This window comes from Somniosus microcephalus, chromosome 3 (assembly GCF_052327205.1).
Source record: "Somniosus microcephalus isolate GS21.2 chromosome 3, FLI_Smic_1.0, whole genome shotgun sequence".
NCBI lineage: Eukaryota > Metazoa > Chordata > Chondrichthyes > Squaliformes > Somniosidae > Somniosus > Somniosus microcephalus.
Genome location: NC_140989.1, coordinates 212,604,968 through 212,631,764, shown reverse-complemented (window position 1 = coordinate 212,631,764; position 26,797 = coordinate 212,604,968). Strand labels below are relative to the sequence as shown.

The 26,797-nt window shown below is 48.6% G+C and overlaps 1 protein-coding gene across 1 annotated transcript in view; it reads left to right on the top strand.

Annotated features, from left to right (window-relative positions):
- LOC147121703 (2-5A-dependent ribonuclease-like) overlaps positions 1-25,430 on the top strand; it is a 97,028-nt gene extending 71,598 nt beyond the window's left edge. The window contains exons 4-7 of the mRNA XM_085982143.1: positions 121-338; positions 10,494-10,626; positions 12,716-12,861; positions 19,904-25,430. Coding sequence (XP_085838269.1) covers positions 121-338; positions 10,494-10,626; positions 12,716-12,861; positions 19,904-20,051 — 645 coding nt within the window. The 3' untranslated portion in view covers positions 20,052-25,430. The remainder of the gene's footprint in view (positions 1-120; positions 339-10,493; positions 10,627-12,715; positions 12,862-19,903) is intronic.
- Positions 25,431-26,797: the final 1,367 nt, after the last annotated feature.

The following is a 26,797-nucleotide window of genomic DNA, read 5'->3' as shown; positions in this document are numbered from 1 at the left end:
ATATATTATAAAATATTACTTGCGTTGTATATTTGTGGGGGTTGGGGAACTAATGAGGTTTGACTGCATCCTTTCTCCTTAACAAAATGTAGGTCTGAAGTTATTTTCTTTACCGGGCAGGCACTAGGACGGCTATTGCACTATATAGTGACAGGAGGAAAGGACCCCTATAGGAGTGAGGAGGATTTATGCGAGAATAATCCTTCTCTCGATGAAGATCTTCGCAAACCCGAGAATGCTGAAGTCAGGCATTTCATAGAGGGGCTATTGGCACCGGCTGAGGAGCGGGCTTTGCTCAGTGAAGTTGAGCGCCATCCGTTCCTGTGGAAAAAAACAGAGTAAGTCAGATTGGCACAGAGAATGTTAAGAAAGATTTGAGTTTCTATTATTCCTAAATGTGCTGAAAAACTGAGAAATGAAGTCTTTTCAATTGAATTCTAACATGTTCTAATATCTCTCAGTTGTCCTTCACTATGGTGTATTATTCTTTGCAACTGTTAGAGGAGTCCGAGAGCAGATATCATGATTAGGGGCTGAAACCAGTGTGCCCATTCATGGTATCACTATGGCAGATCCTGGAGTTATACACTATGGGTGCGATCTTGCCAGCCCTGGGAAGGCGGGTATGGAGGCGGGACTGCCGGGAAAATGGCAGAATCTGGGGGCAGGTGCCCATCCCGCCCCCAACCCGCCTCCGTGCCATCTTGCCTGGAGGCGGGTAGCCGACCCACGCCGGGTCCCGTCCCCTTGGAGGCGGGAAGGGGATTTCAGCCACTTAACTGCCTGTTAACAGGTAGGTAACCAGCAGATAAGAGGATTATCCCTATTTTACCCACACAAGTGCGGGCTTCCCGAAGGCTCCGAACCCCGCCAGAGTCACCAAGGCGAGCATTGGGTCTGCGGGGGTGGGAGGGGTGCAAAAGTGCACTGTGAAGGTAAGTGATGGGTGCAAGTGTGGAGAGGTGAGTATGTGAGGTGAGTGGAAAGTGTTAGAAAATGTTTACTTACCTTTGTTTCTTCCTGCAGGCTTCAATCGTTGGGGATGCGGAGAGTCTCGCATCTCCGTGGCAGAGATAGTTCTCCAATGCAGCAACCATCTAATTTCTGCTAAATAACGGTTTGACGAGCCTTGAATTCAACAACTCATCAAACTGCAGAGAATGTCAGTGTTTGACAGCTTCACAGAGCTGTCAAACGATGACAATTCATCTGTCAAAATGTTTTTTGACAGATGAAACGTCATACGCTGACGTTCTCTGTAACCGGCTTTCCCTTAATTGGCCGCGAGCTTAACAAGGTCAATCAAGGGAAAATAGCGTGGGTTGGCCAGAAGTCGATGGAGGCGGGACTAAAACCCGACAAGTGGGAGTCCCGCCTCCAAAATCTCCCCATTGGAAAAATCTAGCCCTACGTATCTGGTCTCAGGCTAGATAACTACATAAGAGTTCCAATTCCACAGAGCTTGCCTGCCCTCTCCATCTCTAACACTGATTTTTATGCTCAAGGAGGAATGCTAGGGCTGGGATATGGGTTATTATCGCAGCCAGTTTGAGAATCAAGCATTCCTAGGTTCGGTATAACAGAACCATCTGTACAGTAAAGCTTCCTCTACTCCAAGTGTGTCAGCCTTGGCTCACTGGTTGCCTAAGAGTCAGAAGGTTGTGGGTTCAAGTCCCACTCCAGAGATATGAGCACAAAATCTAGGCTGACACTCCAGTGCAGTACTGAGGGAGTGCTGCACTGTCAGAAGTGCCATCTTTTGGGTGAGACATTAAACCGAGGCCCCGTCTGCTCTCTCAGGTGGACGTAAAAGATCCCATGGCACTATTTTGAAGAAGAGCAGGGGAGTTATCCCCGGTGTCCTGGCCAATATGTATCCCTCAACCAACATCATTAAAACAGATTGGGGGAGAAATTCGGTGGGGCCGCAAATGGGGCGCCAAGCTCGCCTGGGCGCCGGAATTAGCGCAGCGATCGGAGCAGTTGCGACACGGGGCGAGGCTTGAGGCGATCCGCGTCCCTCTTAGGGCGTTGAAACTGAATATCGCAGCGCAACGTGCCGCAGCGCCACACTGCGGCACGGTGCGCTGCGGTACTGCAGGCCTTCCTCCCATTCTTAAGGGGGAGGGGCCTGCACCAACGCGATCAGAGATCGCGAGTGCCGGCAAAAGAGCCCGGCACCAAGGAGAAGTGCCGGGCTCTCGGAAAACAGCCAGTACTGCCGCGGGGGGAGATTAGGAGGCCGGGGACGGAGGTGCTGGCAGGTGGCCGCCGAAAAAAATGGCCGCCCCGCACCTCCACCTTAATTTGCGCCACTGCCGCCACAGGAAGGCCCCGTGAACCGGGCGCGATTTGTGAACGGCGCTACAGAGGCGGGCGCTACCGAATATCGAGATCAGGGCGGTAGCGGGGTGCTGCGCACACCGATGACGTCATCGGTGGCGGCGCAGCACAACAGGCTAACGCCGCCATTAGCGCCCCAGCTAAATATCGCGGGAGGCGTGGCCAGTGCGCTAAAGCCACTGAGTGCCCTCTTTAGGTGCTAACTGGTGGCGCAGCCCACCGAATTCATGGGCCATTGTCTGATCATTATCACATTGCTGTCTGTGGGAGCTTGCTGTGTGCAAGTTGGCTGCTGCGTTTCCTGCATTACAACAGTGACCACACTTCAAAAGTACTTCATTGGCTGTAAACTGTTATGGGACGTCCTGAGGTCCTGAAAGGCGCTGTATAAATGTAAGTCTTTCTTTCTTTCTCGGTGGTGTCCTGGACTAAATGCCTTGGGGGGAAAATTCGGTTGATTTGTGCCTCCTGTTAGTGAAATTCAGCGGGAGGTAATCGGCGGCGGTAACCGTTAGCGCCCTGTGGCGCTGTGCCTCTGACGATGATGTCATCGCCATGCGCAGCGCCCCGGCCGCGATCTTCGGTAGCGCCCCCTGACTTATCGCTGGATGTTATGTCCGACAGGGTCAGGGGGGCCTACCTGCGGCCAGGGCGGCGCAAATTAAAGGGGAGGGGCCAGGCGGCCATTTTTGTTGCTGGCCGCCTGCCAGAACCTGCCCCCATCACCGTCCCCGGCCTCCTGTGAAGCCCTCCTGTGGGGTGCCAGCTGAGCTCTGTGAGCTCGGCACTCCTCTTGAGTGCCGGGCTCTTTTGCCCAATTTTGCCCCCCTTGTCTTTTGTTATCTCAAGAACCAAAAGATTAAGGTGAAAAAATTAGCACCCCTGTGGCCGATTTTCCCAGGTATCGCCCCAAGAGGGAGGAGGCCTTATTAAAGGGGAGGGGCCTGGCGCAGCACGTCCCAGTGCCCAGCTGGGCCACCAGGGATCGGGAGTGCCGGCAAACAAGCCCGGCACGCAAGAGGAGTGCCGGGCTCACGGAGAGCATCCGACAGCCCGCGGGGGGGTGCTTCACAGGGGCCGGGGACAGCAATGGGGGCAGCCGACCGCCACCTCCCCTTTAAATAATGCCGCCTCGACTGCAGATAGGCCCCCCTGACCCCATTGGACATAGCGTCCGGCGGTGAGTCAGGGGGCGCTACCGAAGATCGCAGCCGGGCGCTGCGCACAGCGATGGTTAATGCTTACCGCCGCCGCTAACCTCCTGCTGAATTTCGCGGGAGGCGTTGGCGGCGCCGTGCCCGGGCGCTAGTTGCTTTGCGCCTCGTTAGCGCCCTCTTAGGGGGAGGTGCAAAGCAACCGAATTTTTCCCTCATTGTGTTTTAATTAATATTTTTCTCCTTTTCTGTTTGAAAATTTGACACCTTTACTGAGGTACAGTTAGTATTAAACTGCACTGTACTGTTATGTTCATTAATAAATAGACATTCTTATTATGAACACAGCTAGCTTTTGCTAGACACTTTAATGAGCACATGTGGACTAGGTACAGTATCTGTAGAGGCATCCATCTTGACTGCTGCCTTGTGGGTAGCCTAGTGCCTCATGGGTAATGTAGTCTTAATATACATACAGCTGGGTAGTGTAGTCTTATATATATACAGCTCTACACAGCTCACGGCTCCACCTAGTGTCCACTATAGATAGACATGTTATTGATCATTACATCCCCCTTTCTTTGAGGTTTAACAAAATCAATATCAATCAACTTTCAAGAAAACAATAAAGATAATATCAGTAACACTTTTGTTAGTGCTCTATAAACATAAACATTTTCAAAACAGTCAACATATTTTCAAAGCTTTACATTGTACTCAAAGATTAAGTCTATCAGGCTTTTTTACTTCACGTGTGGATCTTCTCAACACGGGTAAGTCTGATGTGTCTTCATGAGATTGTTCTGGCGGTGAATGACAAGATGCAGTTGCGGCATTGTCATCAATCTGGTCTTGAATAGTCTCTTGTGTTTTTAGGAGGGAACGGCGGTTCCTCCTGAGAATCTGTCCTTCCTCAGTTCTAACAGTGTATGACCTTGGTCCTACTTCCTCAAGAACTGTAGCTTTCCTGTTCCATGCATCTGGATCCTCAATCCTGACAACATCATCCCTTGTCAATGGTTTTAGAGTTTTGGATGACTTGTCATAGTATGATTTCTGTTTCAGCTTTAACAGTTGAAGTCTCTGTCTCAGTTCCTCACTTTGCTGTTCTTTTGCACAGCAGGGTAGCGTGGTGCGCAACTTGCGACCCATTGGTAGCTCAGCAGGTGAAGAACCACAGTCTAAAGGTGAGGCTCGGTAGCTCAGCAGGGCGAGATAAGGATCAGACTTGCTTTCTGTCGCTTTCTTCAGTAGCTGCTTGAGAACTTGAACACCTTTCTCTGCCTTACCATTTGACTGAGCATACAAAGGACTGGATGTGATGTGCTGAAAGTCATAATGTGCTGCAAACTGTTGCCACTCCTTACAGTTGAAGCACAGACCATTGTCGCTAACGGCAATCCTGGGAATTCCATGTCTGGCGAAGATGGATTTCACATGCATTATGACACTGCTTGCTGTGGTGCTTGAGAGCAGCGCCATCTCAGGATAGTTAGAAAAGTAGTCAATCACTATTAGATAGTCTTTACCATTTAAATGAAAAAGGTCCATACCAACCTTTTGCCATGGTGGTGTTGGTATGTTAGCTACTATCATTGGTTCCTTTGCTTGTTTGTTTTGGTGTTTCTGACATGTCTCACATTTGCCTATCATGTTCTCAATGTCCTTATTTATGCCAGGCCAATAAACAGTGTCTCTTGCCCTCCTTTTGCATTTTTCAATTCCGAGGTGTCCCTCATGAATCCTTTTGAGCATGTCTTGACGTAGAGCCTGTGGAATGACTATTCTGTTCTGTTTTAGTAATAGTCCACTTGCGACACTCAATTCTGACCTTATGTGAAAATATTTTGGACAGGAACCTGTTGGCCAACCATGATGCATGTTCTCTATTACTGTTTGTAATACTGTATCTTTTACTGTTTCTTCTGCTATTTGCTTTGATTTTGTGTCTGACACGGGCAGCGCAGCAGTGACCATACTCACATGAACATCCACATCTTCTTCAGTAGAGCTCACATGACTCATTGTGGGTGCTCGGGATAGTGCATCTGCTAACACTATGGGCTGGATTTTGCTACGGGGGCGGGTTGGAGGTGGGAAACCCACATTCGGGCTTGTTGTCCCGCCTCCATGGAGATGTGGCCAACCCACTGGATTTTCCTCTGATTGACCTTGTTGAGCCCGCCCTGTGGGCTCAGCAGGCCAATTAAGGGCCACCCGGCAACAGGTGACGTCAGAGATTGACATTTCATCTGTCAAAAGCTTTTGGCAGATGAAATATCAGTGTTTAACAGCTGTTTGAAGCTGTCAAGCACTGAAAAACTGCTAATTCAGCCTCAGTCCTTTCTCAGGATAACTTTAAAATCATTTTGCTGCAGAAACCAAGAAGCTGATTTTTTTTTTAAAAATCAGAGCTTCTGTGGTTCTTGCAGCCGACTCCCGACACTGGAATGCAGGACTCCTGTAAAGGTAAGTAAAAGCAAGTTAAACTTATTTAAACACTTTAAACACTTGCAAAACACTTACCTTTGCACTCCTGCACCCCTCACTCACCTGAACACTGGGCATCTCGACCCCTCCAAGACCTCAGACCCACGTCCCGCCTCGAAAACTTTTCGTGGTTTGGAGCTGTCGGGAAGCCCACAAACCAGCAATAAAAATCGCGAATAGGCAAAAAACTACCTGTTAACTACCTGTTAACAGGCAGTTTAATTGCCTTTAATCCCTTCCCGCCTCTGGGAGTCGGGTTCCAGCACTTGTCGGCAACCCGACTCCTATGAAATTGACATGGAGGCGGCTTGGAGGCGGGATGGGGTCGGGACCCCCGGATCTCCGATTTTTATCGCCCGCACGCCTCCAACCCGACTCCAGGGGCTTAGGATAATCCAGCCCTATGTATTTGCCTGGTGTGTAGATCAGTTCAAAGTCATATCTTTGCAGCTTCATCATGAGTCGTTGAATCCTTGGAGACATCTCATTCAGGTTTTTTTTTATGATGGCAACCAGAGGGCTGTGGTCTGTCTCAACTGTGAAGGTGGGAAGTCCATATATGTAGCCATGAAACTTTTCTAGTCCAACTACCAAGCCTAGACATTCCTTTTCAATCTGGGCGTATCGACACTCAGTATCAGTCATAGACCTGGAGGCATAGGCAACAGGCTTCCAATCTTCACCCTCTGCTTGTAGCAAGACCGCACCTAGGCCATCTTTTGATGCATCCGTTGACACTTTGATTCTTTTTGTTGGGTCAAAGAAGGTGAGTACAGGTGTGGTTGTCAGCACTGTTTTGAGGTTTATCCACTCTTGTTCATGTCTTTCTGTCCATGCGAACTCATTTGTTTTATGTAGCAGGTCTCGCAGACAGGCTGTCTTGGCTGACAAGTTAGGAATGAACTTTCCAATGAAGTTTATCATCCCCATGATGCGTAGCACTCCTTTTTTGTCAGTGGGTCGGGGCATTTTGAGTATAGCGTTTACTTTTTCCATATCTGGCTCTATTCCTTTACCAGATAGATTATCTCCTAGGAAAGTGACTTCCTGGACGCCAAACTGACACTTGGCTTTGTTGAGCTTCAGTCCATTCCAGCGTATGCTCTGTAGCACTTTAGTCAGTCTCTCATTGTGTTCTTTCAGTGTGGAGCCCCAGATGATGATGTCATCAACATAGACCCGAACTCCTTCCAGACCTTCAATTATGTGTTCCATCGCTCTATGAAAGATTTCAGATGCAGATATTATCCCGAAAGGCATTCTGAGGAAACAATACCTGCCAAATGGTGTGTTGAAGGTACAGTATTTGGTGCTCTCTTCATCCAGTTTTAGTTGCCAAAATCCTTGTGAGGCATCGAGCTTTGTAAAGTATCTGGCACCTGACATTTCACTGGTGATTTCTTCTCGCTTGGGAATCTGGTAGTGTTCACATTTTTTGTTTGCATTTAAGTCCTTTGGATCCATGCATATTCTTAGATCATTGTTCTTTTTCTTTACACATACCATGGAGTTAACCCAGTCTGTTGGCTCTTCGACTTTCCTGATGACTCTTAGTGTGGTCATTAGAACATAAGAACATAAGAAATAGGAGCAGGAGTAGGCCAATCGGCCCCTCGAGCCTGCTCCACCATTCAATAAGATCATGGCTGATCTGATCCTAACCTCAAATCTTCTATCACTCTGCATCCACCCGAACCCATGTGATCTCCCGGGAGAGGCGAAAAACCAGATAAAGACCCAATGGCCAATTTGGGAGAAAAAAATCTGGGAAATTCCTCTCCGACCCATCTAGGCGATCGAAATTCTTCCAGGAGATCACTCTGTCCCTATATTTTCTACAGTACTTACCTTCTGTAAAGGCGATCTCCACCCCAGCCAGGAACAGGAATAAAACCATCTCCTGAAATCTAACAGAATTAGAACACAGTAGGAGCAGAACAAGGCTACACGGCCCCTGGGCCCGCTCCACTACCCACAGGGCCATGACCATTCCGAACCCAGACTCATGTCCAATTTCCTGCCCGCTCCCCGTAACCCTTTATTCCCTTTACTTCTAGGAAACTATCTATTTCTGTTTTAAATTTATTTAATGATGTAGCTTCCACAGCTTTCTGGGGCAGCAAATTCCACAAACCTACCACCCTCTGAGTGAAGAAGTTTCTCCTCATCTCAGTTTTGAATGAGCAGCCCCTTATTTTAAGATTATGCCCCCTAGTTCTAGTTTCACCCATCATTGGGAACATCCTCACCGCATCCACTTCATTCTTGAGCCGGTCACGCAGGGGTGCTGGAACTCTTCGTGGAGCATGTACCACTGGCTGAGCATCCTCCTTTAGCTGGATCTTGTAAGTGAATGGTAGAACTCCAAATCCTTTGAACACATCCTGGAAATTATTCACTACAGAATCCACCGAGTCATCTGGTCTGCTTATGGCACAGTTTATACGGTAGACTCTCTTGACCAGTTCTAAGTCCTCACAAGTTTTGTCACCCAGTAGTGAATCAAGTCTTTCAGCCACAACAGACAACATGAGATGATGCACTTTGTCTTTGACTGTCACTTTAAGTCTGCATACACCTAAGCTATCTATTTTCTGTCCATTATAGTCCTTCAGCAGTACTGACTTTTTCTGTATTTTGGGCTTTTCTTTCATATTGTTAATGTCACTCATACTGATTAAGTTTGCTTTTGCCCCAGTGTCTAGTTTCAAGGTAACTAATGCTCCATTTACCTGCAGTGGGATCATCCATTTGTCTTCTTTTACTGCATTAACTTTATGTTCAGCATTGTCCATTTCTGAGGGCTGCACATTTTCTGTATCCTTTTTGATATTGTCACATGACACCATTCCTACAAAAAATGTCTCACTTAAATCAGTGTCCTCAATTACATTAACTCGTTGCCCTTTCTTAGTTTGTACTTTTGAAAAGCATTGTTTGGCAAAGTGATTCTTTCCATTACACTTTGTGCACATTTTTCCAAACGCTGGGCATTGTCTTAACTGGTGCTTGTAACCACAGCGTTTACAATTAAAAATTTCATCCTCCGATTGCTTTTCATTTCTGTTCTGCCCACGTTTCTTCCCCTTGTAGGACACAGCACCGACAGCAGCATTATCACTCGTTACAATCGCATCATTATTGATTTCACTGAAAGTCTTCACGTGCTTTCGAGCTAGCTCGCTGGCTTGGCATATTTTCACAGCATTTTCCAAATTTAGTTCGGTTTCTCTCAACAGACGTTCCCTGACTTTTTTATCATGAATACCAAACACAATCTGGTCACGAATCATGGATGCTTTGAGCTCAGAGAAATTACATGTCTGTGCTTTCAGTTTCAGATCAGTTATAAAGCTATCAAAAGTCTCATTTTGCTGCTGTGTCCAAGAACGGAAGATGTATCTTTCATAGGTCTCATTCTTTTTCAGAAATCACAGAAACACCACAGTGCAGATAGAGGCCATTTCGGCCCATCGAGCCTGCACCGACACATATCCCACCTGATTCCTGTAACCCCTACATATCCCACCCTATCCCCGTAACCCCACGTATTTAATCCCCCTAACACTAAGGGCCAATTTGTCATAGCCAATCAACCTAACCCGCACATCTTTGGACTGTGGGAGGAAACCAGAGTACCCGGAGGAAACCCACGCAAACACGGGGAGAATGTGCAAACTCCACACAGACAGTCACCTGAGGCCGGATTCGAACCCGGGTCCCTGGCGCTATGAGACAACAGTGCTAACCACTATGCCACCGTGCTTTTTGGGAGAGCAATGTGCATCAAATTTTTTTAGCACATCTTCTAATTTTTCTTTGTTCTCCTCTGGATTAAATACAAATGTATTAAATACCTCTATCGCCTGTGGGCCTGCAACCGTAAGCAGCAACGCTATCTTCCTTGCGTCTGGCTTCTTACCGAATCCGATGGCTGCAATGTAGAGTTCGAATTGTTGTTTAAAAGTCTGCCAATTGTAGTCGATATTTCCTGTGAGTTTCAAACGCTCTGGTGGCTTCAAATTCTCCATGTCGCTTTTCACAATTTTCAGCAGATCTTCACCAATCCTGGTACCATGTTATGTTCATTAATAAATAGACATTCTTATTATGAACACAGCTAGCTTTTGCTAGACACTTTAACGAGCACATGTGGACTAGGTACAGTATCTGTAGAGGCATCCATCTTGACTGCTGCCTTGTGGGTAGCCTAGTGCCTCATGGGTAATGTAGTCTTAATATACATATAGCTGGGTAGTGTAGTCTTATATACATACAGCTATATACAGCTCTACACAGCTCTACGGCTCCACCTAGTGTCCACTATAGAATGACATGTTATTGATCATTACATGTACCTTTACTCACTAGGTTATTGGGGTACTGAAGTTAGCCAGATTTCTAACTAATTCCTCATTGTGTCCATGTGACACAAGATGGTATCTTACTGGAGTTGTGTATAACTGAGGTCACTCTGCATTCATCAACTTTTGGTTTTCTCTCCAGAAAGAGCCAGGTTGTCCAAAACTTTGCCAATGAAGAGGATGTAAGAAGACAGAAACAGGACAGTCTGCTGGTGCGGATTCTGAATCAGACTGGCGAGGACGAGAAAAGATCATTTCACAACTGGAAAGAAAAGGTACAACATCTAATCTGTGACAACGCTGCTTTTCAGAGCTTTGAGATGCTGGGTTCTGATTAGTACTGTTTGTGTCTAACATGAGTTAAATTCCATATGGTGTAGATGCAATCAGCTGCTAAAGCCCCCAACAAAACATATGGCAGATAATTCACTGCTAGTGGGCGCATTGGTGCCAGGCATTGGAGCACTAATGCATAGACCTGTGTTGAATGAGAGGGTGTGGTTTCAAATTCCCCATTTCCCCTTCATTTTTGATGTCAGCTGTGCCAAGTTGGGAGATGCCAGAGAGCGCATGGGGATTCTGAATCCATGGCTTCCCACCCCACCTGATGCTTTACCTCTGCACGGTTAGCGCCTTAAGAAGAGATAAGCAAATTGGAGGTGGAAAATCATGGAGGGAGAGGTGCAATTTGTTCAGATGGAGCAGTATGTTAGCATCACAGAAGTACAGGTAGGTGTAGATTGCTCATTCTGGCTGGGTGTATCCCTGCAAGTTTCATCACATGACCTCCCGTCTCCAGCCGATCAAACAGCCTTTTTCTCAGCTCCAATATTCTTATAACTAGTAAATAAAATGCAAAGTCTTTCTTTAAACAAAAATGTTCAAAGTAAATGAGAAAAACCACACCATTTTTTTAATCCTGGGTTACTTGCAGCAGTCTAACGGAGATGTTTAACATGGCTTGTGAGGATAAACACCAACACGGATTGGTTGGGCAAAGGGCCTGTTTCCACATTGTAGTTTCTATGAAATGCTGTGTAAATATGATGAGTTACATTATTTATTAAATCCACTAGTGACATCAGTGGCAAAACTTGAAAACTGGACTTGGGGCTCTGAAAGGACTCACAGTTTTAGAAATCTGGATCTAACATTGAATGATTAAGGTCTGAGGGTAAATAGGTACTTTGGAGGTATGGAGAATAGCTAATTGAGAATTGGGAGTATTTGTTACAAAACCTTCTCTCAGCAGATTAAATCATGTGAGGTTGAGTCCACGATGGGGTAGATTGTACATGGGCTGGGGAAGAAGTAGGAGTGATAGGTTAAATGGGTGTTTCTCATTCCATATTTTCTAACATACTTTAACAGTGACTCCTATTATTTTTACTGAGAATAATAATTAACTTTTCACCTGCTATTGACAGTTAATTAAAATACTTTGAATATACAGGTTGAGCGTCCAAAATCCGGACTCCGGAATGTTCCGGAATCCGGACTTCGGGACGATTGGTAGCAGGGTCGTCCGGAATCCGTAAAATGCTCTGGAATCTAGAACTCTGGATTTTGGATGCTCAACCTATACTTCAAAAAGCCATTAACTTTTGTTGTCTTTTTTAAAAAATCCTATGAAAAATGCGAGTGATGCAATAAAACTTTAGTGTTGTGTTTTATCCTCTTTAATCTGCACAGCTCCACTAAGTGTTTCCACCAGGCTGCAGCCACGGCACCACGCCGTCCTGGTGGCCTAGTGTGGGCCATCGGATGCTCTGCAGAGCTCGCAGCGTCCCTCCCCTTTAACAGAAGGGGAGGGGCGGAGAAACGCGTCAGCGCTGCACGGAGCGGCCCAGGCATTTCCGGACTCGGAACGTGTTTCTGATGTCCGAAGTCCGGAAACGCCCGAGCCCAGGTTGCGATATTTCCGGACTTCGGACATCAAAAACACGTTCCGAAGTCCGGAAAAACACGAAAACCGGCTCGGCCTCGGTCCTGAGGTTGCTGGATTCAGGATGCTCAACCTGTATCATCTTTGATTTTGGTATCCATCAAGCAGCTCCCCCAGTAGCTCAGTTGGTAAAGGCAGTGTAAGGACCAGAAATTAGCTGATCTCAGTGACAGTGGAGCAATATATCTCAAGGAAGGGGTGGGGGGTGGTGGAAACTGTTGGAAGGTCCAGTCGCGCCATTTGGAACTGTGCCTTCTGTCTGATGGAGGCCATAGTGAAATCCACAAGCAAGACCCAACACCCTGGGCTGGAGGAAGAAGAGCATGCTCAACAGGTGGCTGCAGCAGGAATGTGATCGGAGAAGGAAAACAAAATGAATTACATTTTCTTTTTAAAAAACTCTATTCCTTTTACTTTAGATCCACGCTGAGGTCCTTAAAAACATGAACATGGGGCCATGCAAGAAACCGAATAAGAACAAGACTGATGTTTACAGTAACACCACCAGTGACCTCCTGAAACTCATAAGAAACCTGACCCAGCATTTTAATGAAAAGCCTGAAGAGTATGTGAATTTGGTGCCAATATTTTCCTTTTTATTTTGTAATTTTTGGTTTTCATTTTAAGTAAAAAGAAGTGCCAATTTTCTCCTTTTCTCCCCTCCTAAAAGCTCTTAATGAGGTACAGATGATGCGGTACAGTTGACCTTTGCTGGGTACAGTTCCACATGGCTAGTCAACAATGGAGGAAAGCAGAGCCCATACTTTACTCACTGGTGCCCACTTTCCAGCAGATGGTTCACTAGATTGATCCCTGGGATCAGAGGGTTGTCCTATGAGGAGAGATTGAGTAGATTGGGCCTATACTCTCTGGAAAATAGAAGAATGAGAGGTAATCTCATTGAAACGTATAAAATTCTTAGAGAGCTTGACAAGGTAGATGCTGAGAGGCTGTTTCTCCTGTCTGGGGAGTCTAGAACCAGGGGTCACAGTCTCAGGATAAGGGGTCGGCCATTTAGGCCTGAAATGAGGAGGAAGTTCTTCACTCAGAGGATTGTGACTCTTTGGAATTCTCTACCCCAGGGGGATGTGGATGCTCAGTCGATTAATATATTCAAGACTGAGATCGAAAGATTTTTGGGCACTAAGGGAATCAAGGGATATGGGAATAGAGCGGGAAGGTGGAGTTTGTGTAGAAGATCAGCCATGGTCTTATTGAATGGCAGAGCAGACTCGAGGGGCTGTGTGGCCTACTCCTGCTCCTATTTCTCATGTTCTTAGGTAGGAGTCACTGAATAACAATGAAGAGCAAGAGCTCTGGCTGATTGCTGCTCCTCCCCAACCCAGGATCTCTGAGGGTAATTGTAAGACTCTAACTGCTGCGCTGGATAAGATCAGCAATAAATCGAAGATTAAACCTAGGACTTTCTGGTCTTTAATGGCTTAGTGGTGCACCATAACCTCTGAGGCCATCAACAGAACAATAGTGTAGAAATTGTACATCGTGGCATCTTATGCAAGTGCAGATTAACACATGATGGAAATACAGATAGTCATGACAAATCACACAGCCACTGGAAATAAAAGTGGGTAACAGTCCAAGGCATAACCATGAGAAGTACAGTACATAGGAAGGTCTGCTGTGATGGCTCAATGAGTAAATGCACAGGATGAGTGGTACTGAGCCAAGTAGACCAGGAATATCCGAGATTTGATTCATGATCTGCGCTGAATTAGTTGAACTGAGCTGGCACCATGCTACATTAGACCTCAGTACTTTGAGCGAGGAGCATGGGGGTCTAGCTCGGTGTTGCTGCTCCTGATCTTTATCCAGTCACCTCTGATGGAGTGTGTGTAGATGTGGGCATGTGGTGATGACAAGATGAGGTTTAGCTTGCCAACACTGTTTTAGTTAAACTTGAATCTTGATCTCCTCCATGACCTTCAAGGGGCAGTGAAAATTTTACTTCTGTCTGTTTTTCACAAGATAGTTTCATGTCTCTTACAACTTCAACCTGCAGCTACTGCCTCTTACCTTTAAATGGCTCCAATTTTATCTCATCTATTGACATTCTTGGACTCACTACCCGCTCTGATCTCAGATGGAACTCCCATATCTCCACCTTCACTGAAGCTGCCTACTAGAAGCTCAGATTCTTCTTTTGTGCCAAATGCCAAACAACATTGGGGGTACGGTAGCATAGTGGTTATGTTACTGAACTAGTAATCCAGAGGCCTGGACTAATGATCTGGCAGACGTGTGTTCAAATCCCACCATGGCAGCTGGGGAATTTGAATTCAGTTAATTCAGTTAATTAAATAATAAGCTAGTATCAGTAATGGTGATGGATTGTTGTAAAAGCCCATCTGGTTCACTAATGTCCTTTAGGAAATCTACCATCTTACCCGGTCTGGCCTATATGTGACTCCAGACCTACAGCAATGTGCCTCGCAAGCCATTCAGTTAAGGGGCAATTAGGGATGGGCAATAAATGCTGGCCTTGTCAGCGATGCCCACATCCCGTGAATGAATTTTAAAAAGAACTCCAAACTCTCCATAAAGCCCAGGTCCATCCAGGGCTTGAATATATTCGTCACAAGGTTCTCCTCACTCAAGTACAAACTTGATATGAGATAGATGATCCTTCTGTCACCTCAGACCTCCAATCTATCTCCATCACAGCCTTGCCTCTCTACGACTATGCTCATTGTTCCTCTGAACATTCTTGTTGTTCTTAAACTTCAAGGCCTAGAAATTCAGTTGCGTCCGCCAGCCGTTAGCGCCATAAGAGGGGTAGATTTCCAGCGCTAGGCACTTAGCGCCCGGGCGCAGGCCGATCTGCGCCTACGCCCAACTTCAGTTGACATTTAGCGCTGGCGCAAAGTATTTGCGCCCGCTCAGCTGCGCGCGCAGCTTATGACGTCATTTCGTCGTGCAACGCTGTTTGTGCGCCCCAAACCGGAAATTCAGTGGCGCCCGCCCAATGTGGGCGTGGCGCTGTTAAGAACTGTGAAGTGGAACGCAGCAGAGGCCCTGCGGGCCTTGGGGAGCGCTAATTAAAGGGCACTTAGACTGAACTATAAAGGCCAGCCATTTTGCTGCAATGACTTTAGTGCTTTGGATTTCTGGACAGAGACCAAGGAACAGACCTTCCTGATTTGGGACAACATAGGAGAGGTATTTTTGGCTTCTGGCCAGAGCTTGGAAATTTCACTCATTGTGATTTCACTGTTTGCAAGTTTATTATGGGGGCTGCATGGGGTTCCAACCCTCAGTTCCAGCATTATGTGCGAAGGGCTCGCAGACGCTGTGTGAGAGGGCCAGCCATGCCTAGACGCAGAGGGGCCATCAGGCGTCGGCAACGTAGGCCTTACCCACTCAGGGAATACCGGCAGCAGGTGTCCTATCTCACCATGACTGCCGCGCATTGTGTTAAGAGGCTGCGCTTCAGAAGGGAGGTGGTTGCAGAGATCTGCCAGCTGCTTCACAGAGATCTGCGTCCACAGCTGATGTGCAGGACGTCTCTGTCGGTGGAAGTGAAGGTCACGGTGGCTCTGAACTTTTATGCAAGCGGCTCATTCCAAGCCGCTGCTGGGGACATAGCGAACATTTCCCAGTTCGCCGTGCATCGCTGCATCCGGCAGGTCACCGATGCCCTTTTCGCAAGGAGACACCAATTCATCTCCTTCCCCATGACCCTAGAGAGGCAGGAGCAGCGTGCAGTCGGATTTGCCAGGATCGCCGACTTCCCCATGGTGCAGGGCGCCATTGACTGCACGCATGTGGCTATGCGGGCACCTATCGACAATGCCGAGGATTACCGCAACCGGAAGGGCTACCATTCCCTCAATGTACAGCTGGTGTGTGACCACAGGCAGCGCATCCTAGCTGTCAATGCCCGCTTTCCAGGAAGCAGCCACGATGCATTTATCCTGCGCCAGACTACTGTGGCTGACATGTTCGAGGCACAGCCTCCACCAAGGGGATGGCTTATTGGGGACAAGGGCTACCCTTTGTGTACATGGCTCATGACCCCGCTCCGCGCGCCCAGGACCCCTGCGGAGGAGGCATACAACGAAAGCCATCAAGCCACAAGGAACATCATAGAGCAAACGATTGGCGTCCTCAAGCAACGGTTCCGCTGCCTGGATCGATCCGGCGGATCTCTACAGTATTCGCCGGATAGAGTCTCCCAGTTCGTCGTCGTTTGCTGCATGCTGCACAACCTGGCTATCCGCAGGACTCAGGCACTGCCACCTCACGTTGGACCACCACCTCAGGAGGACGAGCAGGAGGACCAGGAGGAGGAGGAGTACCAGCCCAGGAGGGAGCCACAAGGTCCAAGGGCCGTCCGCCGGCGACTTATTGAACGACACTTCTAGGCCCCCTGTCAGGGAATGGCTTGTGGCAATGAACGCACCTGAATGCAGCCGCTCCGCAAGCCCTCAGCCGGTTAACGCAACAACCACTTGAAACATGACACCTGGACAAGCTGAATAAATAAAAAGCTTTATTTAACAAACAGGGCCCTTCCCACATGAAACAGAAAAACAGACAACACCCCCAAAAAACAGTCAAAAACATATCTCACTCCCACAACCTGGGGAGGAATAACAAAACTTGTCCATCCAATTGGCCTTCATCCTCGGCCTAACCAAGACAAACCCCCCCATACAGAACACAAACACCCCCATATAAAAAAACAGTTGGCAACACACTCTACTTGGTGTGCCGACAGGGCGAGTCCTTGTGCAGGCTTCTCCGGCCCCTGCCCGACCTGTTGCTCCGCCTCAACCTGGGCCCTGTGGGTGTTGCAAGGCTGGGGGAAGGCTCCTGAGGGGCACAATGCGTGACGGCAGATGCCCTTGGGGGTCGGCCTAGACGAGGTCCGGCCCTGGAGGGGCTGACTGCTGCAGCTGTGGCTGGGCAGCATCAGTCTCTCCAGCAGCTCGTCGCAGCTTGGCTGGGGGAGTGGCAGTGGCGGCTGCATCAATGGGGGCAAGCTGGCTGATGCCAGGCGCTCGCTGGTCGCCAGAGACACTGGCACTCGGCCGGGCTGGCACTGCAGCAAGCGCAGCAATCTGGTGAAGGCCAGACCGCTGTGCTGCAGCAGGGCGGCGGGTGCCCTGGCGATGCTTCCGTGACACAGCGAGTGTGGCAGAAGTGAGTGCCCGAACTGCCCTGGTCTGTGCCCGCATCAGATCAGCCAGTGTCTGCACGGCACCACTCATGAACTCTCGACTCGCGTCCTGTGCTGCCGCGAGATGGTCGACACCCCTGGCCTGTGAGTCCCCGAAATCGGCCACACTATGAGCCAGGGACTCAATGGCCTGAGGCAACTGTCCCACAGCCCCCATGAACTCGTTGTGGCGCCGCTCCGAGGCCGCGGACATTTCATCAAGGAGGCGCACCTCCTGGGCGAGGACCGTCTCCGGACTGGAGGCCGGACTCTCCCTCTGGGGAGAAGGCCGCTGAGCTGCCCGACCCTTCCCGCGTGCCTGGACGCCACTGGGCCCAGCAACTGCCCTCCCCTGCAACACTTCCCCCCTCTGGGGAGAAGGCCGCCGTGCTGCCCGACCCTTCCCGCGTGCCTGGACGCCACTGGGCCCAGCAACTACACCCCCCTGCAACACTTCCCCCCTCTGGGGAGAAGGCAGCCATGCTGCCCGACCCTTCCCGTGTGCCTGGACGCCACTGGGCCCAGGAGCTACACCCCCCTGCAACACTTCCCCCTGGCTCTCCTCCAGGCAAGACGTGTCCCCTCCATTGCCATCCCCTGGCGCGGATGAGGGTTCCCCCGATGTGCCACCTTCCTCTTGGTCCTCGTCGTCCTCCTCTTCCGAGGGACTGGCACTCTCAGCTTCAGGGACCTCCTCCTCACCAGCTGAAAGCAGGAAGGCACAAGAGTAGCTTTAGAGTGAGGACAGGGCGTCAGCGAGGGAGGCATGATTGGTGGCATTATGCGCATTGGTCGGACAGTGGCAAAGGATGTAGATCTGAAGCGCAAGGGGAACGAGAGAGGTGCAAACGGTCATGTCCTTACCATTGGGGCCCAGCACAGGGTCGGCATCTCCAATAGCAACGGGGCCAACCACCCGGGCACGCATGAGTCGAGCCACGCGCTCCTCCAGGTCACTGAGCTCCTGGAACTGGGCACGGCCTCCCCCGGTGACAGTCCGTCTCCTCAGATTCTGCGCCAGCTTGGCCTGCAAGAGAAAGGATGGCCTCTAAGTACAGTGTGGTGCCCTGTTGTTGTGTGCACTGCCTCCCATGGTCGAATAGCTTGGCCAGTGTGGTGCCCTGTTGTTGTGTGCACTGCCTCCCATGGTCGAATAGCTTGGCCAGTGTGTGAAGTGCAGAAAGTGCTATTGATGATCATGCCAGTGCCATAGCTGCGGGAGGAGGGCTGGCCATTAGGCCTTTGAGGTCCCTTTGCCCATAATGTGAGGTGCACATGCAAGGATGAGGAGGACACTGGAAAGGGTACTCACCCTGACCAACCGAGTGAGGTTGTTGTACTTCTTGCGGCATTGGTCACCAGTCCTGGGGACATCGCTGTTGGCTGACACCCTCAGGGCGATTTCCCTCCAGGCTCTCCTGTACTGCCTCCTGGGAGCCTTCTTGCCACTGTCCGGGCACAAGATCTCTCTGTTCTTTTCCAAACCCCTAAGCAGCACCCTCAAAGCATGCTCTGAGAAGCGCTGCGCTCGTTCACGGGCCTTCTGCATGGCTTCAGGCGCTATTTGGGTCCACCAGCAGTGTTCAGGCCTAGCTGCAGGGCTCCACTATCCAGGGCGTGGCAGCAGACAAAGTCGACCCTTCCCCCTTTAAGAGCTGGCCGGCGTCAGGGTGTCTGCTGTCAATCAAAACATGACCGCACCTGCGCTGCGCCCGGCCTCGGCGTTATCAGTCCGCACCGCCGGCTTAGCGCCTAAAGATAGGAGTGCAACGCCAGTTTCAGCGCTCGCCCAAACTCCTTGGCCAAAGCTACTGAATTTCGGCGAAGTGGCCTCCACTTTCCGGCGGGCGCTAACTTCACCGCCCACTCGACTTTACCGCCCCAAAAGTGGCTAGACTGAATTTCTAGGCCCAAATACCCGATCCTACAAGATTTTCCTCCCTGCATTTTTCACGTGCTTAAATCAAAACGCGTTGCAGTATCTTCTACTCTATCTCATTCTTTCTCAGGTCCTCTGACTTACAGACCTCAATCCCTCGTGAAAATTTTCTCTTCCTCTTATAATCAACAGGCTTTTAAACCTCAACTTAATCCCTACAGGGTAGAGAGTCTGCAGGGGTTCCCCTGATCCACTGCCATAGCCTTGATGGAAACAGCAGTTTCAGCTGCTTCTCTGGTGGTTTCTGCTGGTGGAATTGTACCGGAGTGTGAGCTGCTGCCTTCTGCAGAGGAGGGGAGTAAACAGTATTTTTATTCAAAGCTTGCAGAAATGCTACGGCAACTGGTAGCTAGCTGACCAATTAGATGCATTTCACATTGACATTTTGAGCCCTGGTGAGTGCTGAATACCAAAACTCCGCACTTAGGGCTCAGTAAGAAAAACCTTCATTGGCTCAAACTTATTTATTCTCATTTGCTTTTTTTTCAGAATCCGGACTATAGTTAAGAGCCCAGAGAAATACTTCCTCGGATTATTTCCAGATCTCATCATCTCTATCTACCATGCTGTGAAGTGCACCGAGTGGAGCAAACATTTTCCAAAAGATGAAAGGCTCCTCCTGCCACCAAAGGATTAGCTCTTTGGTAGTTACGCAGAGGATTGTTGAGATATCAGCCAGAACCACATGCATGCTTCGATGGTATAATAGAAAGAAAGAACTTGCATTTATAAAGCGCCTTTCATCTCCTCCGGACACCCTAAAGTGCTTCACAGCTAATTAAGTACTTTTGAAATGTAGTCACTATTTTGCAGGCAAACATTGTAGTGATCAATAACATGTCATTCTGTGGTGGACACTAGGTGGAGCAGTGGAGCTGTATAGAGCTGTATGTATAAAACTACACTACCCAGCTATATATATATTAAGACTACATTACCCATGAGGCTAGGCTACCCAGAAGGCAACAGTCAAGATGGCAGCCTGCACACAGGAGCACAATGCTACATCTCTACAAGATGCTGTACCTAGTCCACATGGCTCAATAAAGTAACTAGCAAAAGTGCAGCACTCCTTCAGCACTACACTGAAGTGAACCCACAACCTTCTGACTCAGAGGCAAGCGTGCTACCCACTGAGCCAAGCTGTTACTAGAGAACTACATAAAATCACATAGAAATATATGGCACAGAAACCGGCCATTCGACCCAACTAGTCTGTGCTGGTGTTTATGCTCCACATGAGTCTCCTCCCATTCCATCTACTTCATCTCAGTCTTTCAGCATATCTTTCTATTCCTTTTTCTCTCATGTACTCGTCTTGTTTCCTTTTGAAAGCACCTGTGTTATTTGCTTCAACCACTTCTGTAATGATCAGTAACATGCCATTCTAGAATGGTACACTAGGTGGAGCTGTATGTATATAAGAGTGGGCTACCCACGATGCACTAGGCTACCCACAAGGCAGTAGTCAAGATGGATGCTGTACAAGTCCACATGGCTGAATAAAATGACTAGCTCTAAGCTAGCTGTTCATAATGATAATGTCTAGTTATTTATGAACATAACAACTTCCTGTGGTTGAAGCAATGAGTTCCACATTCTAACCATTCTCTGAGTGAAGAAATTCCTCCTTATTTCCCTATTGGATATATTAGTAACTATTTTGTATTAATGGCCCCTAGTTTTGGATTCTCCCACAAGTGGAAACATTCTTTTCCCATCCATCCTGTCCAACCCGTTTATAATTTTGAAGACCTCTATCAGGTCACCTCTAAGTCTCTTTTCTAAAGAAAAAAGCCCCAACGTGTTCAATCTTTCCCTACAGCTATAATCTCTTAGTTCTGGTACCATCCTTTTTTGCAATTTCTCTAGTGTTTCTATGTCCTTTTTATAGTACGGAGATCAGAACTGTCCACAGTATTCTAGTGCAGCCTGACCAGGGTCCTATACAAGTTTAACATAGCTTCACTACTTTAGAATTTTATACCCCTAGGAATAAATCCCAGTGCTTTGTTAGTATTTTAATTGCTTTGCTGACCTGTGATGCTGCTTTTAATTATTTCTTCACCTGTATCCCGAGATCCCTCAGCTCTTCTACCCCATTCAGTTTCTTATTTTCTACAGTGTTAGTGATACTTCTATTTTTCCTACCAAAGTGCATCACCTCACATTATCTCGGTTAAAATTAATTTGCCACTTAACTGCTAAGTCTGTAAGTGTTCTAATGATCAGGAGGAGACAGAAATTGAGGGGTTCAGATGACACAAGAGTGAAACTTGAATGATTTGACATCAACCTGATCTCGAAGAAAACATGACTCCCCATGTGACTCTTCAGGCGTTGGAGAGGAATTTCAAGAGCTTATTCTAATTGAAATACGTGGAGGTTCCAACATGGAAATAGGCCGTTTGGCCCATTCAGTCCGTGTTGACGTTTTCCACTCCACACGAGCAAATAATCCTGACCACATTTACCTGCCCTGTTTCCATATGTGTGATGACTGTTTCAGACAATTCTTTGCGATCCGTTGTAGCACAGGGAATCTGTTCGACTTCACATCACCAGACGACGCAGTGTAATGGAAACCAGAAGCGTGCGCCTCCCTGCAGCACAGTGCTGAGGTCAGGAACTTGGTGCAGTGGGGACTCGACCTGCCAGCACCAGTTATGATGGCTCAGAAATTGCTGGAAAAATAATGGCGAGTTCATGGCACCCGCCATTATAGTGCGTGAAAAACCCAGCAATTCATGACAAAGAGATGCGCTGTGAGTTCCAATCCGCCACGAATTGCTAGAAAATTTGTGCCATTAGCCTCGACAAAACCGAAAAAATTAGCATCTTGCCATGAGCCGCCCCATTGTGTGTCATGAAATTGCTGGATCTGCGCCGTTAATTGGTGGTGGACAATTAAACAACTAACGGGGAGGAAACTCCATGAATATCCCCATCCTCAACAATGGTGGAGTCCAGCACATGAGTGCTAAAGACAAGGCTGAAGCGCTTGCAACCATCTTCAGCCAGTAGTGCGGAGTGGATGATCCATCTCGGCCTCCTCCTGAGGTCCCCACCATCACAAAAGCCAGTCTTCAGCCAATTCGATTCACTCCACGTGATATCAAGAAACGGCTGAGCGTATTGGATACAGCAAAGGCTATGGGCCCCGACAACAACCCGGCTGTCGTATTGAAGACTTGTGCTCCAGACCTAGCCGTGCCTCTAGCCAAGCTGTTCCAACACAGCTACAACACTGACATCTACCCGACAAAGTAGAAAATTGCCCAGGTATATCCTGTTGACAGAAAGCAGGACAAATCCAATCTGGCCAATTACCATCAGCCTACTGTCAATCAATAGCAAAGTGATAGCAGTGTCAACGACACCTTCCATCAAGCAGCACTTACTCACCAATAACCTTCTCACTGATGTTCAGTTAGCACAGCAGTAACTCACCAAAGCTTCTTCGACAGCACCTCCCAAGCCCACAACCTCTACTACCTAGAAGGACAAGGGCAGCAGGCGCATGGGAACATAACCACCTCCAAGTTCCCCTCCAAGTCACACACCATCCTGACTTAGAAATATATCACTGTACCTTCATCGTCACTGGGTCAAAATCCTGGAACTCCCTCCCGAACAGCACTGTAGGAGTACCTTCACCACACGCTTCAAGAAGGCAGCTCACCACCACCTCAGGGGCAATTGGGGATGGGCAATAAATGCTGGCCTTGCCAGCGATGGCCACATCCCGTGAATGAATAAAAGAAAGACTTGCATTTATATAGCACCTTTCATGACCATCGGACGTCCCAAAGCACTTTACAGCCAAGGAAGTACTTTTTGAAGTGTAGTCACTGTTGTAGGAAATGAGGCAGCCAATTGGCACACAGCAAGCTCCCACAAACAGCAATGTGATAATGACCAAATAATCTGTTTTAGTGATGTTGATTGGCCAGGATATCGGAAATAGTGCCATGGTATCTTTTACGTCACCTGAGAGAACAGACGGGGCCTTGGTTTAATGTCTAATCCAAAAGATGGCACCTCCGACAGTGCTCCCTCAGCACTGCACTGGACTGTCAGCTTGGATTTTTGTGCTCAAGTCTCTGGAGTGGGACTTGAATCTGCAACCTTCTGACTCAGAGGCGAGAGTGCTATCCACTGAGCCACAGCTGACAATAAAAAAATACAAATTAATCTCGCTGCTTCCATTTAGGGCTGGTAATTCATGTCATAAGGACTCTGTTCAGGGTGTGATTTATGGTCCTGACATGCCACTCAACCTTGGAGGCCCAGAAAGGGTCTCTTTATTTCTCTTCCTGTACCTAATTAGACTCTTCAATCACCCAATTTCATTCTCTGTCGTTCACTTTGTTTCCTTCTCAATCCTTAAATTTCATTGGTTAAGGAGATAGACTGTTGGTCCTGTCGTTCACGAGGTCTCAGATGCCCCGTTGACCTCCCCGTGCCATTATCCACTCGTACTTCCAGTAAATTACAGCACAAAAATAATACGATCTGAAGGGTGACGAAAAAAGTCCAATTGACGGCGCTCACCATGCGATGCGCCGCTCCAGCAATCTCTGGGCCATCATGTCAGGAGGCTTGAAACTAGCTGTGACTGCAGAACTTTGCTGCCTTTAGTTGCAGCACGGTAACTCTTGTACTACCGTGCATCGCTGTGTGAGGTCGAGGCACCGCGAGACGGACTGCGCACTTCCCTCATCACAAGGGCACCCACCCTACTGGGAAGTGAGACTGAGCAATTTAGCAGCTCCATTGGATGGAGTGAAGTCCAAACTCAAACTGCTTAAAGACCAAAGTCATGAAAAAGACATGGTGCAGTTTGAACTGCCCAGCTAATCACTGCCATTGATTGTAGGCGAGAGGCTCTGTATAGGGGCGGTGGGAGGAAGAGAGGGAGATGACTCTCCCTTGTCTCTGTAACTGATGAGAAGAATTTCTGCTGACCAATATTTAATCAATATGCAATGTTCTTAGAGCACCTGTGAACCATCACATAGGAACAGGAGGAGTCCATTCAGCCCCTCCAGCCTCATTCAGTTAGATCATGGCTGATCTGTATCTTAACTCCATTTACCCGCTTTGGTTCTGAAACCCTTAATACCCTTGCCTCACAAAAATCCTTCAGTCTCAGTTTTGAAATTTTCAATTGACCCCTTAGCCTCAACAGCTTTTTGGGGGAGAAAGTTCCAGATTTCTACGCCCCTTTGTATGAAGAAGTGCTTCTTGATATCGCCCTTTGAGAGTAAGAGTGAGTCTGACGGAGATGAGGAGACTGATTTGCAGCAAATGTAAAGTTGTTCAGTTAAAGCTATTGCCCAGGGGTAACTGTTCCTGTGCCACTGCTGAGAGTTACTGAGAAAGAGGCATTAACACAACAGCTTCTTGGTCTGGTCTGTTATGTGAGTGAATGAGCAAGACGGCCTTGTGGAGGCTGCTTCTGCTGACTAAAGGGTCCCTCACTATCGACTGTAGATACAGGGTAGTAATGAACTAACACACCTTATTCTGCCGGCCCCAGTGTTTATTGTATTCAGGTGGTGTATATCAATTGGGTGTTAATTGTATTCAGGTGGTGAGCATTAATTGGGAACTCTCTTGTGTTCATCTATATGGGAGCAGGCTCACAAAGGAAGAGCTCATATTGGGGGTACATGGTATGTAATGTGTGTCTCTGTAAATAAAGGCTTCTAAAGATTCGGCTTTAGTATTCCTGCTGGCTCTGCTGGAATGTAGGGAGAAGGGGAGCAATTTGCTTGCTGGCTGTCTGGATTGGAAGAGGGAGAACTGTAGTGTATGTACCCGTCTACCTTTAAGAGAACTATTGTATGTAACCGTTCACCTTTAAGAGAACTATTTTAGGTGTGGCACTACTTTGTTTGGCTTCTGTATACTGTAATACCGACGGTGACCACACCAGTATATAAGTGTTGTGTCAGGAATTATTGGGCAGATTCGCCCTGACCTTCGAATAATAAAGTCCTGTTTTAAGTTACTCTTGGAGTCTGTGCATTAATTAACTAAACAACCCACAGACTTTACAGTGGCGACGAGTCCGATCGTACCCTGCGGCAACAATACGTCCGAAGCAGTTAACGAGCGTCGAGAAGAGGCAACCGCCCTCGTCGTTCTGCTGGGAAAAAACTCGAGGCTGCAGAACTAGAAAGGAGGAAGAATTTAGAGACAAAGACTTCCATCAGCAACAGGCACTGACTGTCCCTTCTGCCACGGTGAGGAGTGAGCCGATCAGCACGAGAAGCAAGGCGGCCACGGTGACTGTGAGTAAGGGAAAGTAAAAAGAATAACCGGAGGATAAGGGCGGTGCACTCGACCACGGTCGAGGGGGAAAGGAGCCGGACAGAAGTCGGGTCCAGAGGCGCTGAGACTGGGGCAGCGTGGAGCAAGGAAGCCACGGTACAGACAGGCTGGGGGACGCAACGGCGTCGTGAGACAGCTAGACCACGACCGGCGAAAAAGGCCGGGCAGCGACCGAAGCCACGAAGCACTGCGACCGGGAACGGAGGCGCGGGAAGAGATAAACTCAGCCGCAGCCGGGGAGGGAAGCACCGGACTGCGAGAGGGCTGGGAGGCGCGATTGGGAGCCGAGCGAGCGGGAGAGGCAGAGCCGACCAAGGGAGACTGAGCGAGAGCCAGTCCAGCGGCTGAAACTGTTCTCCGTCAACGGGGTGTACCCAGCGCCGGTAGAGCCGAGCGAGCGGGAGAGAGACAGAGCCCGAGCAAGGGAGACTGAGCGAGAGCCAGTCCAGCAGCTGAAACTGTTCTCCGTCAACGGGGTGTACCCAGCGCCGGTAGAGCCGAGCGAGCGGGAGAGAGACAGAGCCCGAGCAAGGGGAACTGAGCGAGAGCCAGCCCAGCGGCTGAAACTGTTTGCCGTCAACGGGGTGTACCCAGCGCCGGTTGCCCTGCCAAGAAAAGGGAAAGCACTGAAGCCGACGCGCAGGCTGTGAACCTGAAAGCCAGCGGCCGTCGCCCGTGGGGAAAGTGTACCCCTCCCGCCAGGGAAGAAACGCGGGAAGCCGCCATTAGGCGGGGAAGAAGACAGAAGCGGGAAACCACCATTGAAGTGGGCGGGGAGAGAAGATAAGCACGGGAAACCGCCATTTTCGCGGGAACCGCCATCTCGGAAAAAAAAAATTTTTTTTTAAGAAATAATTCGTGGTGTTTATCAGGAAGAGAGGAAGATGCCTAAGCGTGGTAACATCAACGATTTTAATTCCGAGGTAGAAGACTGGGCCACGTATGTGGAACGCATTGAGATCTATTGTGAGGCCAATAAAATAGAAGAAGATGACAGAGCTATAACCTTGCTAAACTCGATGGGCGCGAAGACTTACGGGCGCT